At 48.9% G+C, this 14,155-nt stretch overlaps 1 protein-coding gene across 2 annotated transcripts in view; it reads left to right on the top strand.

Moving 5' to 3' along the window:
• The window catches only part of FBXW4 (F-box and WD repeat domain containing 4), a 92,676-nt gene that overhangs the window by 61,867 nt on the left and 16,654 nt on the right, over positions 1 to 14,155 (top strand). For both annotated transcript variants that reach the window (XM_073354569.2, XM_073354570.1), the window contains one exon: positions 9,808 to 9,873. In XM_073354569.2, coding sequence (XP_073210670.1) covers positions 9,808 to 9,873 — 66 coding nt within the window. The remainder of the gene's footprint in view (positions 1 to 9,807; positions 9,874 to 14,155) is intronic.

The following is a 14,155-nucleotide window of genomic DNA, read 5'->3' as shown; positions in this document are numbered from 1 at the left end:
TGGCCACCTGTCGTTGGACTCCTACTCTAGTCCTCATACATGGATTGATCCCTTCTTGGGGAGAGGAGATTGCTGGGGAGAGACCTCCAGGAAGTAAGGGTAGTGGCTTTATGGCTCAGTAGCCACATGTAAGGGGCTTCCATATTGTGGAGAGAGACCTTGAGTAGCACCTGGTGGCTGCTGTGGTCCAATAGGAATTACTCTGGCTGACTTGCTTCTTGCAGGCTACAGAGCCAAATGTCTGTTTTCTCCCTGTGAATGGTGCTCCCAGATACAGCGAGCCATGCAGGAACAGGCTTAGCATGGTGGATGGTGAATTAAAGAGCTGTGGCCTGAAGCCAGAAGTTGGGAGCATTCAGGCACAGACTGAAGGAAAATGGAGCAGTAGGAAAATGATGCAGCACAGGGATGAATTATTGCTGGAGACAGTTGAGGCTCTGAGGCTGGAGGTATTTGGGGTTCTGTGAATCGGCACATAGGAATAGCATTAGGATCCTGTCCTTCGCAGTGCTGGGGGCCAGAGCAAATGGGCTATGTGGAGATTCTTCTGGCCCTCCTGTCCATAGCTCTCTGAAAATTTGATGAGGAATGGAGACCCGGAGAGGGACAAAATGGTGGGAGCTAGTGACCAAGAGAGCGACTCAGACAGTGAAAGAGAAGAAAAGGAGGCATGGAAAGGTCAAGACGACAAACTCCGTCTGCATTAAACAATGAAGCAAGGGTTTCATTTCTTGAATGGACTTGAGTTCAACCTTGAATGTGAGGCTTCTCTGTTCCAGCTCAGACCTCCAGGTTATGGCTTTTCCAGCATCTCCACAATGTACTTCTCAGTGCGAAATGCAAATGCCCGCATCCTGGGGACCAGCTTTCCAGCCTGGCGCGTGGGGCAGAACGCAGCATGAATTATTAGCCCGTCTCTCCATGCCTGTGTCTTCAGTGCTCTCTGCCAGAGTGCAGCATTTCCCCGTGTGGGGAGAAGAGGCTGTAAATTTTGAGAGCTCACTGGGTATCCTCGCACACGCTTTGGTTCTTCTTTACACTGAGAGTCCTGGACTGCGACTGGGCAGTGCTCTTCTGTAGCTTCTCTGTGTGCAATTTATGATGCATGTCGGGGAGCGCGATTCAACCCCAAGCTGGCTGGCTGGCTGTGGAAATACTGTGACGTTTGCGTAGGGCTTAAGGGAGCAACTTCTAACATGCCCAGCGTCCACCGTTCCATTCATGGGACCAGTCGGGCCGTTCATCTTGAGCTGCCACCACCCTTTGGTGATAAATAACGTAGAAGTATGTTGCCAAAGAAATTAAAACGAAAGAAGAGAATTGGGCTGTCCTGGAGGCCCAGTACTGGAATACCAAGGGGGGGCTAGCAGGCTGAGTTTGAGGTGGGTGGGTGGAGCTGAGCTTGGGGCCCCAGCACTGGAATGAGTGAGTGATGTGGACCCCGACTGAGGTGCGCTGGTCGCACATTGTGGGGAACCCAACTCTGTGAAGCAGGGGCTGCTGTTGTTGAAACCGGAGGTGCATTGGCAGAGCAGTGAGGGAAGTTGTGCAGGCAGGCAGGTGCTGTCCTATTCCAAGTTCTGGCCAGTTCTGTCATGTGCCGTTAACTCATCCAGCATTTTCATTCCTGTTTTTCTTGTCCTAAACAAGCTTCTGTTCCATTTCCTTCCATAGAGGGGTAACTGGGCCCACTAACTGCTGCCAAGCTTTCAGTACAGCTTCCCATTGTTGGACCTTCGTGAGAGTTCCCAATGCTAATGATTCTCTGGTCCACTAAGACCACCTGGGCTAGTTACGCCGCACAAAGTGGCCTTAACATGGCCAGAGATGGCTGGTGGAGGCTCCCTCCTGTGCAGGGAAACTCGCTGTGTCTGAGCATAGCACAGCGGGTGCGGAGAATCAAGGCCAAAGGATGAACATGTTCTTTTCATTTGCTGCTGCACCTTTCCACGCTTCCCGTGAGGTCATCTTGTTGGAAGCAGGAGGACTGCTCAGGGCCTGTTCACCTGCTGTCCTGCTTCTGTATTTAATGGGAAAAAAACACTCATTGACTTGAGCGGGCACCAGAGGAGAGCCTGAAGGATACATTTCCTTTCATAGGTTTCAGAGTAACAGCCGTGTTAGTCTGTATTCGCAAAAAGAAAAGGAGGACTTGTAGCTGTAGCTCACGAAAGCTCATGCTCAAATAAACTGGTTAGTCTCTAAGGTGCCACAAGTCCTCCTTTTCTTTTTCCTTTCATAGTGAATGATAAGGGAAGTACCCACTTGTCTCAATGCCGTCACCTTTGGCTTAGTAACTTGGCCATTCTCTATGCTAGAGGATTTCATTAAATTTTGCCTTTATTTCTCTGTTGAATATATTTCAGTTAGTTCCTTACTGATTAAGGGGACTTTGTAGACTTTGAGACCCAGAGCGTAAGGTGATGGGCATGTTAGCAGTGCTATAGAGAGAGATTTGTGGGCTTGATGGCCATCAGAAGGGCTCAGGATTGACTTTAATTTAGTCTTTCAGTTTATTTTTCTGAAAACTGTGTTTTTTCTTCCCAAAGCACATGCTTGTCTCTTTTCTCTGAACAGTTTGTATCTAGTACATATTCTCTATTGTCATTTTGGGCGCCTTCTGTGTTGGTTAGACTGGCAATAGCAAATGTTGTGTTTTTCAAACTTTTTGTGTTGGTGACCCCATTTGGATTAAAAAAAAAAATCGTGACCCCCCCCCCCCCCCCGAAAAAATTGTGATGCTCTACCTTCAGCCCTGCTGGGCTTGGGGCTCAGGCCTTCAGCCCTGCTCAGGGGCCTCTGGGCTTGGGCCTTTCAGCCGGGCTGGGGCTTTCTGCCCTGGTGACCTCATCAAAATGGAGTCATGACCCACAGTTTGAGAACCGCTGCTCTAGTGCCCTTTTAGGACTCTCTGGCGACTTTAGAAAGCTCTGGTTGGAGTAGGTTGGGCTTTGGAGAAGTTGGGGAGTGTTGGTTGTGAATGTTGCCCTGGTCATGGAGGAAAAGCGTCATCAAAGTGGAAGACTTTACAGTGGTTGGGCCCTGGACTTGTGCAGTGTCCTATGGAAGCTCTCCACAGCTGGATGCTTGGCTTGGCTTGGCTTGTCGTCTATTCTTACACCCTTCATTTGGGGTTTTATGATCTGCATTGTCCTAGAGGACCACAAGTGTCCTAAGACCTGCAGTTCATCGCTAGGGATGCAGTCTGCACTGTAGCTGAGACCTGATGTATCATTGGCTTAGAAGATTAGACCAAGGCCTTAAACTGACAGTGGAAGGGGACTGGGAGCCACTGGAGGGACTAGAGCATGTGCTGGATTATGCAAAGTGTGCCCTAAACCGGGGAGAAGATGGGAAGCTGTGTTCTGCAAGAGCCACTGAGTCACAGCGTTTAGGACCAGAAGGGACCACCAGATCATGTAGTCTGACCTCTTGTATATCACTGCAGGTTAAATAAATTGGTGTCAGGCGACCAGCAACTCTACAGTAATGCACGATGTGCAGCCCAGCTCTCCTGAGTAGTCCGACCACATGACACTAGCGTGCAGAACCCTGCCTTCAAAATCAACCCTGCCGTAACACACGCGATGCACCAGTGTTACTGTAGGGTGGATCACGAGGGCTAAGCTGCAAGCCTGCAATGAGATCTGCATCGAGAACGCACGAGTGCTAAGCACTTAGCACTTGCAGCTCAGCACTCGAGACCCACCCTACAGTAACACACCAGTGCTGCGCGGCGCACGGGGATGACCTTTTAATAACAGTCCAGTCTGGACATGCAAATGTCCGGATTGAATTCAGCTGTAGATTTCTAAATGGGTGCTGCGGCCTACAACCAGTGCAATGCTTACTGTTGGGTGAGAAATCGAGAGCCCCCGCCATGGTGTCCATCTGACACAGTCGCCGCTGTCGGACTCCTGCTGCACGCCCTTCCACATGGAGCGGGAAAGCCAGAGTTAATCAATAAAATTAAAGGCTGCTGTGTCGGTGAGTGACATTGAGAGAAAGCAGCCTCCTCTCTCCCGGGCCAGTCTGCATGTCTCCCTTTTGTGTGCGTCCGTCCTGTTGGAAAAGCCTCATGCTTCAAGGTGCTGGAATCTCCTATGCAGATTTCCCCCCCTCCTCTTTCCTCGCCTCCCATCTTTCACAATGTTGTTACTGTTGCAGCTGCTTCTCCCAACCTCCCCCCCCTTCTTCGCCCTCCCCAGCTCTTCAGCAGGGGCTGCACTGAGTTTGTGTGACCTTAGCACTATATTCATGCTTTAGGAGTTGCCTTCCATAATGATGTCAACTGATTAGGTTAGTCGGCTAGTGGCAGCAGCAGCGATCAGACATGACATGTTCTAATGATTCGCTAAGGCTTAGCAGGCTGTGCGGAGGGGGGAGCGTCGAGTGGTTTGGGGGAAGGGGGTGGGAAGGCAGGGGCCCCACAGGTGCCGACAAAGACTTTGACCTTTGGTGCTATAATATCAGTGTTTCACAGGCAGGGCGGTTCGGTAACCCACTTTCAGCCCATCAAAAATTGATTTAATTGCAATTTTTTCCCCCAATTAGGAGCACTGGAGCTTGACTAATTGGAGTAATAGAGAGTAATAAGGCTCTGATAAAAAGCCTTCCTCTGCCTCCTTTGTATCTTGTGTCATTGCCTGTCAGAGGTCAGAGAGCTTGCATATTCTATTAGGCAAAGTTGCCTTCATTTGTACAAATTAGTTTACCCAACAGTAATTAAAATGCCAGTGCCGGTCGGGGAGAGCTGAATACAATTGATGGGCACATTGGTGAAGGATTTGACAGCTCCGGTGGCCTCCCTTGCCAAAGCGTGGCAGTGCTGATCCAAAGGCTACAACCCGCAGACCTGTGTGGTTAGCATTGCAACACCGAGAGCCTCTCCCGCGTTCTCTCCTCTTCTCTGAGACTCTCACTCCCCTTCTCTCTGGACTCTCTTCCTCCCCATATGCCTCTTATTCACCTTTCGTTTGTCCCATCCCCGCCCCCTGTCTCCGTGTCGCAATCTGCCTACATCTCCCTGCCTGACCCTCCCCGTTCCCAGCTGCCGGGCTCTGGGGAGCAATAACTCCTTTGTTTCCCGGTTTGATGGTTCTCCGTATACAATCCTCTCCAAAATGGAACAACGAGGTCCAATTCCAGAGGGAGGGGGAGAAGGAAAGAAAAGGAGCTTGCACGCGTCAACTGGATTCTGGAATCCAGATACCTCCAGAGTAGATTGGGGCTGGGGAAGCAATCTGTGTACAGTACAGGGGAAGGGCATAAGCCCGGGGCACGATGGAGTGTTAGAAAAGAAGGATCAATATGCTGTCAGGTTGGATGCTAAAAAGGGGGTTTTCACCTGAGGCTGTTGAAGGTCTTCATGTAGCCTGCGTATCCAGCTCAACTGGAGTTGATCCTGCAAGCCTTTACTTTGCCAGGGGAGAAGGTATGGATCAGCAAAGGGGTCTTCCGCCTTTGTATCCATGACTGATCCCAAGAGCTTTGCAAACTGTCTGTGCTGGAATCGCTTCCCCTACCTTTGAAATGTAGCCATCTCTGGCCAGTCAACACAGCAGGTTAGGAGAGGAAGTAAAGACAGAGAGACTGTGATTATTTGAAACTGCAGGGGGAGTTTAAAGAGGCAGAATGGATTTGCCCCCACTGGAATTTAGCCAAGATACTCCAACTATTGCCAAAAATGCTATTGGATCTTTAATGACCACAAATCCGTGAGATGTTTTGCATCTCCTCCAGAGGTAGCATCAGAATACTCTCCCTTTTGTGGAGTGGGTGATCTCCCATGAAATGCGAACTCTGTGGTAGGTAGGGTTTGTAGCTGGAGATGGACTGGGCTTTTGAGGGGACCTGAATTTTCTTTCCATCCAGAGTGTTCCGTGTTAAATACAAAAATCTTCATAAGTCTAAAGAAGCTCCTTGCTTTAGCCATTGGAAAGCAGGTGGGGTGTGCAGCTTGTGAAATAATTGGGAACAAATGCCAAGTGAAGTCCCCAACTCTCCCATCCAGAAATGGCATTTGCAGAAATGGAAATGCAGTCAGCTGGCCCGTGGGCCCTACTAGGCGGTTACGACGTGAACACGAGTGCCCGACAGCATCACTCATCTCGCAGTTCTGGAGGGAGCACTTTGGATGGGACTGAAGAGTCTTCCCCATTGACACTTCCACAGTCCTGTGAAAGAGGAACATCCTGAGAGGCACCATCTCTGTTGGAAAGCCCGTCTGAATGTCTGGGTTTGTGTTTAAGTAGAATGTAGGAATTGCCAGACTGGATCAGATCCCAGGTTCATCTAGTCCAGTGTCATGCCTTTGATAGGGGCCAGATCTAGGTGCTCCAAGAGAAGATGTAAGCCTCCTGCAACAGCCGATGTGGGGTAATCTGCCCCCATGTTAAGTCTCACCTCTTTTCTGTAGGTAGAGATGGGCTTAAGCCCTGAAACATGAAGGCTTTAGCTCCCTTGCAAAATTCTTATAAATATAACTCTGGATATTCTTGATTATTCACATAAATGTCCATCGCTACTGAATCTTGTTCAGGCCTTGTCCTCAACAGCTCCCTGGGGCAGTGAATGCCACAGTCTAATTATGTGTTGTGTAGAAAAAGATATTTCCTTTGATCAGTTTAGAATTTCCCCTCTTTTTAATATCATTGAATGCCCCCTTTGCCTTGTTCTTATGTTGTGTGACAGGGAGAACACAAGTTCCCCATGTATTTTCTCTAGACACGGCATTTCTAGAGAGGATATCATGTCTTCTCTTAATATCTCCTCTCTAATCTAACAATCCCCATCTTTTCAGACTTTTTCCAGCCCTTGGTCATTTTTGTCTCTCTTCAGTGACCCTCGGGTCCCTTTCCTGAACTGATAGTTAATTTAGAACCCTGTTAGATATCTGAGTAGCTTAAATTTTTCCTCCCAATATCCATTGCTTTGTATTTATCAAATTATTGAACTTCATTGGCTGCAATGTTGCACTTTCACCTGGAGCACAGTTAGTTTTGATGAAGGGAGCCGGACTAACAAGCTTGAAGGCCTCTATCTATAGACCGGGTTCAGCGGGGCAAGGGCAGTGGTTTGCCCGACATCACTGAAGATCTGCATGAGCTCCATTCACTCTTTGGCCTCTAGCAGTCATTTACAGGGTCTGCTTCCTCCACTGGTCCCATTGACACCATATCGATCCTTCTCTTTAATCTTTGCAATGACAGTCCCCCAACCACACTGCCGCCCATGGGGGAAATCTCATCCCCCTGCTGTTTGCAGTTGAGACTTTTCTGCAACGGTTGTTAATCTGGTTGTGTCCTTCTAGGCTGGCGGGTATTGAAGTCTCTCTGAACATTGGAAGCCCCTGCAAGGGTAGGGGAGCCTCTGGCTGCAATCCAGTATGAGAGCACTAGAGTGGAACGGCCCAGGAGAGTGGGAAAGCTGCAGGTTTCGGGCAGGGGAGCAACAGTGTGCAGCTCTCTTTAGATGATGCTTTAGAGAGTTGGGACAACTTGGAGTAAGGAGAAGAGGACCAGTGAGAGCTCCCTAATCCCTACCACAGGCTGGTTGGCGGTCAGAATGGCAGGGATTAGAGCTTGCGGTTCCTCCCACCTTTCCCTTCCTATTGATTTACCTCCATGCTAATTTAGACCTGTGGCCATGGTCAAAGGGGCTTGTTGCATACCTTCTGTGTCTGCAAAGCAAGGGGCTTCTCTTGTTTGTGTTTTTTTTTTTTTTTAAAGGAAAAAATCTCAAGAACCCAATTGCCCGCTTGACTGGTTCCCGAGCTGCTATTATGTTTCTAACCACAGTAATTGGCTTTAGTAGTTATTAATGGATTACGTTAAAGGGGGGAAAAAAGACAAAACCCAACACCTAGCTTTGTAGTTCTAGGCTTCATTGACCAAAATGCTGCCTACGAAATTGGCGGTCAATTGCAGAGTTGTTGAAGTGACTCTTTTGTGCCGCTCTGTACTTAACAGAGTATTTCAGTATTTCCATTCTAACATTCTAACATAGTATTTCCATTCTAATCCTGGCTATTCTGTAAGAAACTGGCGGTGAGGGTTGGCATGGGGCAGGGAACCTGGGCCTTGAGTGTATCAGTCCAAGAGCATGTGATATTGGATCACGTCTGAAAAACAAATGCAGTGCTGATTTTTCTACGTTAAAGTGACATGGTGGCCACCATCAGTTACTTTAAAGAGGCGTTCCCCGACCTCCTGTAACGGCTGGAGTGTGTGCCGGGTCCCCACCCCTTCCTGGTAATATATTTGGTGGGTGCTAGTTTATGGCCAGGGAAAGGCTGGTCTTTCAGCTGAAACAGAGAGCGAGAAGATAGAGAATCCTGGGTTCCAATCCAGCTCTACCCCAGACTTGCTTGGTGACTTGGGCGAGTCATTTTCCCTTCTCCGTGCCTCCATTTCCCTTTCTCTAACATGGGGATAATAACGCTTGCCTACCTCACAGAAGGCTGAAGATGAACTAATTAGTTTGTTAAAGTAGCCCGAGACCCTCTCCCAGGTGGAAACTGTGATTAAATCCAAGGGATTTCTTAAAAAATTATTCTGGCTATTTAAACAGCTTGGCTGTTCACAAACACCTGGTTCCTTATTCCAGTTTGTCCTTTCAGCTGCCATGCATCCTGTGCCAGCCCAGAGTACATTAAAGCTCAGCTTGATACCAGTCTGGATTTAAAGGTGTGACTCCATTCCCTGCATTTGAGCTATGCCCATCATTGTGATTTTGGTAGTTTGTAACAGATGAGACCTTCTGAAAGATAACTTGTAGCAAGTCTTGTTGTAAGTTGATGATTTTCCGGTTCAGGATGGAGGCTGGCACACAATGAGCAATATGGAGACTTGACATATGACTGGGTTTCTGCAATTAGAGGTCTGGGATTGGGTCCTGCCTTATCGAATTGGTTCAAGACCAGGGATTGTAGAGTGACTTCTGGAGCCCAGAAGTACATCAGCGGGTCTGTATTCATCACATGAGATTTTTGAACTGACATTGTAGGAGAGTGTGAATGAAGCCAAGTTATATGGCAGGAGAGTCCAATCCGGTCTAGTGGTGGGTGTTTCTAACAGGCATCTGGCCTGTAGCTGCTGCGAAAGCGCTGCACGTTCTTTTTGCTGGCTGATTCCTGGCATGACGAGAAAATAACCGGGGGGATGGGGAGGGGGGGTGTTAATGCAGTGTTTATACACAGTTACGGTGAATATTGTGCTGAGTGGCACTGTTGAGGATGCACTTTCCCACGTATGTTATAACTTACAGCACTCCAGCTCTTCCAGTCCGCGGTCCCCATGCAGCTCTGCCAACGTTCCTAAGTCCTGACCTGCAGCATTCTCTGCTGTTCCAGTCCTGGGTTCCTCCGCAGTGCTGTGTGTCTTGGCCAACTCGTGGGGATCTGGGGTAGACATCCTCAGCACCAGCCATTCTTCTCCTTCAGATCCTTCCTCCCAACACTCCTTGGCCATGATGCTTCTAAAAAACGTGACAATGGTTAGGCTCCTGGTGTGCTGAGACCACTACCTGTCATGCTGACCAATGTTTTCTCATTTGTTCCTTGTATTCCCGTCAGTGTCTCTGAGTCCATCTGTTCTCTCTTGTCTTACGCTTAGATTGCAAGCTCCTGTGTTTGTACATGCACCTAGCACACGGCTGGGGCTCCTAGGCACTGTGATAATACAAACCGAATCACAACGTTCTGGGTGTCTCTGCTGTTTCTTGCCCTGAATGAAATGTTTTCCACGTAGCACCGCTCTTCTTCACACTCCAAAGGGAGATGGCTGATGCTGTTTTGTTTTTTGACAGTTCCTTCGTGACTGGGACAGCTTGCTGTGGACACACATCTCCTCTGAGAATCTGGGACTTAGAGAGGTAAGCATGCGGCCAGACCTTACTGTACATGTTTAATTTTTTGTGGGGAGGAGGAGAAATGCACAGCTGAGGCTGCCGGTAACCTGACTGTTCTCTGCGGTTTGCCAACTTGGTCATTTGTCAGCCATGGGGCAAAGGAAGGTGTGGAGGTGAGATCTCAAGAAAAGTGACTTTCAGTCCCTCAGAATAAGGGGTGAGGGTGAGAGTTTCAGGGTAGACATGAGGCAACTCAGCTTGAAAGAAGGACCCCATGCCAAATGTGGAGCCAAGAGGGAGTGTGCAGAGAAGAGGCCAAGATTGGGAGCATGGTGATAATCGGGGTGCGGGAGAAGGGAGGGAGGGGAACTGATGTCAGAGACAAGGAGTGGGGGAATGACACAAACTTAAGATGGACATATAAAGAACTTCCCCATGGAAAGTATTCCACATCCTAAGATCTCAGTCAGGAACTGAGACATGGGACTCTTAAAATGACTGGACAAAGCACTAGAAAACCGGTAATTGTGGATAATTCTGTATCAGCAAAGATGGGTTGGGTGATCTAAAAGGGCTTCTTCCACCTTTGTCCCCTATGAATCATAGAATATCAGGGTTGGAAGGGACCCCAGAAGGTCATCTAGTCCAACCCCCAAAGCCTGTGAGCTTCAAACCTTATGCCTACTTAACCATGTCCAGTAACCTTTTTCCTAGCCATATCCTAGAGGGCAGGGTGTTTAGTAAATTGAACATTTCAGAAGCCCCTAGCTCTCATACAACTCCTGTATATTCTTCCAGCTTCTGAAGATAAAGAGAAAGACATGGATATCATACAGAGAGTAGGAAATACTCTCAGATTTTGTTCCACAGAATACAGTTCAGCAGAGATGGTGTGAAACTCTTTTTTCTGTACTTGAATTCAGGTGCTAATATGCAACTTCTTTGGTCCTGGAAGTCCCCTTCTTCCCCGGTGCTAGGGATTCAGCATGTATGTGGTCCAACGTTCCAGTGAAAGGGATTGCCTATCCTGTCCTGTTTTAGTACAAAGAACAGACTGGCTGCAATTTTTTTCTTGAGCAGATAAAGGAGAACCAGTTGATGTAGTTTATTTAGCTTTTTCAAGAACAAAGGGGGATATTCAATGAAATTAAAAAGGTGGGAAATTCAAAACCCATAAAAGGAAATACTTAGTAGGCATGCAATTAGCCTGTGGAACTCATTGCCACAGGAAATAATTGAGGCCAAGAATGTAACAAGATTCAAGAAAGGATTGGACATTTATATGAATATCAAGACTATCCAGTTATAATTCATTATAACACATTTAGGAAGGGGTATTAAAGCCTATTTTAAGGGCTTAAGTCAACCTCTAACTGTTAGAGAGCAGGATGAGATTTGGGGGGCAGATTATTCCACATTTGCTACTGTGGTTTTCTTCCCCAGGAACATCTGGTGGTGGCCACTGTCAGAGACAGGATACTGGCCTGGGTGGACCTGGGGTACGATCCAGTTTGTCAATTCCCACGTTTGGAATAGCCCATAGCTGACAGAGATGGAAATGGTCACCGCGGCCAGCATCCCTGCCATGCTGAGTGTTTCCTACTGCCTATTCTCCAGCACTTTGCCTCGTCCCATTTAAACACCCCAAGAAATGGGACTTCTACCCTTGCCTCTGGGAGATTGTCTCCCAGACAAATAGATCTCATTGGTGGGAACTGTTCCTTGATATCCAGCCGACATCTTCCTTTGCTCAGTTTCGTCCCAGCAGTCCTTGTTGTACCAGCTTGTGCCACAGGAACCAGTTCCCCCTCAGCGATGTCCATACTGTCTCCTGAACGTATGTGTAGATCTCGTATCATCCCTGCTTTCTGGTTGCTTTTTGGTCAAGATACACGTTCTGCCCTGTCTCTCTCCAGCTACTGTGCCCTTTCAAGCAGTTGAGTTGTTTAGTTACATTTATCTGAATTCCTTCCAGTTTGCCAACATTTCTCTGCTGTTGAGATGCCGGGGCTGAGCACAGGGAAATGCGGAGCTCTCGTTCTGCGTAACACTTTCTGCTTGTAGTTCACCATGACAACGGGTTGAATAGTGATTTAGTAATTTTATGTGATCACCTAAATGTGTCTTTTCCTTCAGTCTTAATAAGCGGCAGAGGCTAATGGTCTGGGTCTCTGCACGTAGGTTGTTGGGGTGTAGTGCAGCCTGGTAAGGCTCTGGCCTTAGGGCTCTGGACAGGCTGGGTTCCAAGCCTGCAACCGAACGCCACTGAAGGGAAGTTTGAGGTTGACAGCCTGGGGGGTCTCTGTGTACTGAGGAGTGAACAGCACACGTATGACAAGATCATAATAGCACAGCACAGCTGTACGTGATGGGTCTGGACTAGCAGGGAGGAAGGTCTTGCACATCAGGATTGAGGGGTGCTGGCTGAGCTGAGGGTGGGGGCACAGCCGTCCAGGACTGAAATGTCAGGTGGGCTGTGGATTAGGATTGAGGGGCATGAGCAGAGCTGGGTATGTGGGGACCCCAGGGCTGCGGAGATGGGTGGGGTGTGTGTCAGGACTGAGGTGCACTGTCAGAGCTGGGGGTTAGGTTTGGGGGCCGAGAGAGAAGCAATTCTGCCCTTTTATTTACAGACACTGTCTGGACGCTGCTATTCTATAGTTGTAGTTGATCATTTAAGTTTTCAGTTTTATTATATCTTTAAAGAAAAACAAAGGACCTGTCATAATTGATGCTGTCCAGAAATTAACCCTGGCATGTGATCTTTGGTGAACCGGGTGGTGAGCTGTTCAATTCCAGACTGAGGCTTAGATGCTGAGGGGATGGGGGCCCTTTGAGATACCGAAGGTGCGTGGACAGGCTCTGAGACCCTAGCTGGTGCTGTGGCCTCTTGTGCTCATGAACTTCTCCTGGCTGCTCTCGAATGGAAGCATCTGCCAGGAGTGAAGGGACAGGCTCCAGGGGTAAGGGTGTAGTCAATCCAACAGCCTGTCCTAGAGAAGCCCAAACAGATAATAAAACTGTGCAGAAAATAGGATTAAGGTAACGAACAGGCATGAAGGAGTTTGATCTTTCAATAAGGCCAAAGCCTGACTGACAGGCATATCAAAAAGCTGGGACAGCCTAGCCAATGGGCCTAGTGCATCGGGCCGATTCTTCCCTCTTCACCCATCCCAGCTGGAGTGCGACCGTGGGCCCTGTCTGTGGAGCATGCGGGAGATCCCCGGGGTGGATCTGAGAGCAGGTCTTCACCTGCCTCTGCCTCTCACAGTGACACCCCCAGGAACTCAGAGCATGGATCAGCCCCCAGTTGTCGTGTCAATGCTCCTGTTGTCCAACACTAAGCTGTGGTGGTCTCCTGAGAATTCCTGTTCCCTTGGGGTGGGTGGTTTCTTGAATTCTCCACAGCTGAGAGTTGGAACTTGCTACAAAAGATTTAAAGCTAAATAACCGGAGAATCCTCATCTTCTTAGTTCCAGACTGGATAAATCCTTGTCTGATACTTGTAGCTGTTGTTCTTGGCATGATGGTGTTTGGCCCTTTTCTGTTCTCTGGGGTGTCCTGTTGTGTCGCACTGAGGGATGGGGACTAGGACAATGTCTTCACCTGGAAACTCCTTCTGAGCCTTGCACAGGGTGGGCTGGAGTTTGGGGTGAAGATCTCTGTGGGGGAAGGAGGGGCCCTTCCTTCCTTCCCCACTAACTATCTTTACTTCCGAACAGGGTCAGCAGGTGGCATCGGACCAGAGCAGGAGAGGCAATTTGCAGAACCGAGTGGAAGGCAGGGGAATGACCCTTTAATGCCCCGTCACTGGCTTCTGGCTGACACTCCAGCTGCAGGCACACACCTGGTCCTTTCACCTGGCGTGACTAAGAGCCGTTGCTGTCCCTTAGACTCTGTCCTTCGGGACAAAGACACGACATCACGGCATCTTAACGCCTTGTTCTGTAGTGGCTGGAAGTCTCCCTATTGCTTGACGCTGTTGCCACTCTGGTCCCAAAGGTGTTTGGGGAGGCTCTTAGTGCCCTGCAAGCTCACCTTCACAGATGTGGGACGATGGGAATTACCCAACGAAATTCTTGGATGGAAATCCTGGCGGGTCGCTCCACTCAGCCTGGTCTGGGTGCACTGGGGATGCTACAGCGCCGTCCTAATGAGAAATGCTGTTACGGTACCTCCTGGTTTGTGGCCAAACTGAGGGCAAAGAATGTATGGTGGGGAACAGGCCTGCCTCCGCCAGGACTAGGTGCTCCGTAGCATCGGTAATTCTGAAGTTCTGCCTCGGGAGGCGGGCTAGGGCTGGTAT

This window comes from Lepidochelys kempii, chromosome 7 (genome assembly GCF_965140285.1).
Source record: "Lepidochelys kempii isolate rLepKem1 chromosome 7, rLepKem1.hap1, whole genome shotgun sequence".
Taxonomy (NCBI): domain Eukaryota; kingdom Metazoa; phylum Chordata; order Testudines; family Cheloniidae; genus Lepidochelys; species Lepidochelys kempii.
This window is presented reverse-complemented; position numbering and strand designations above follow the sequence as displayed.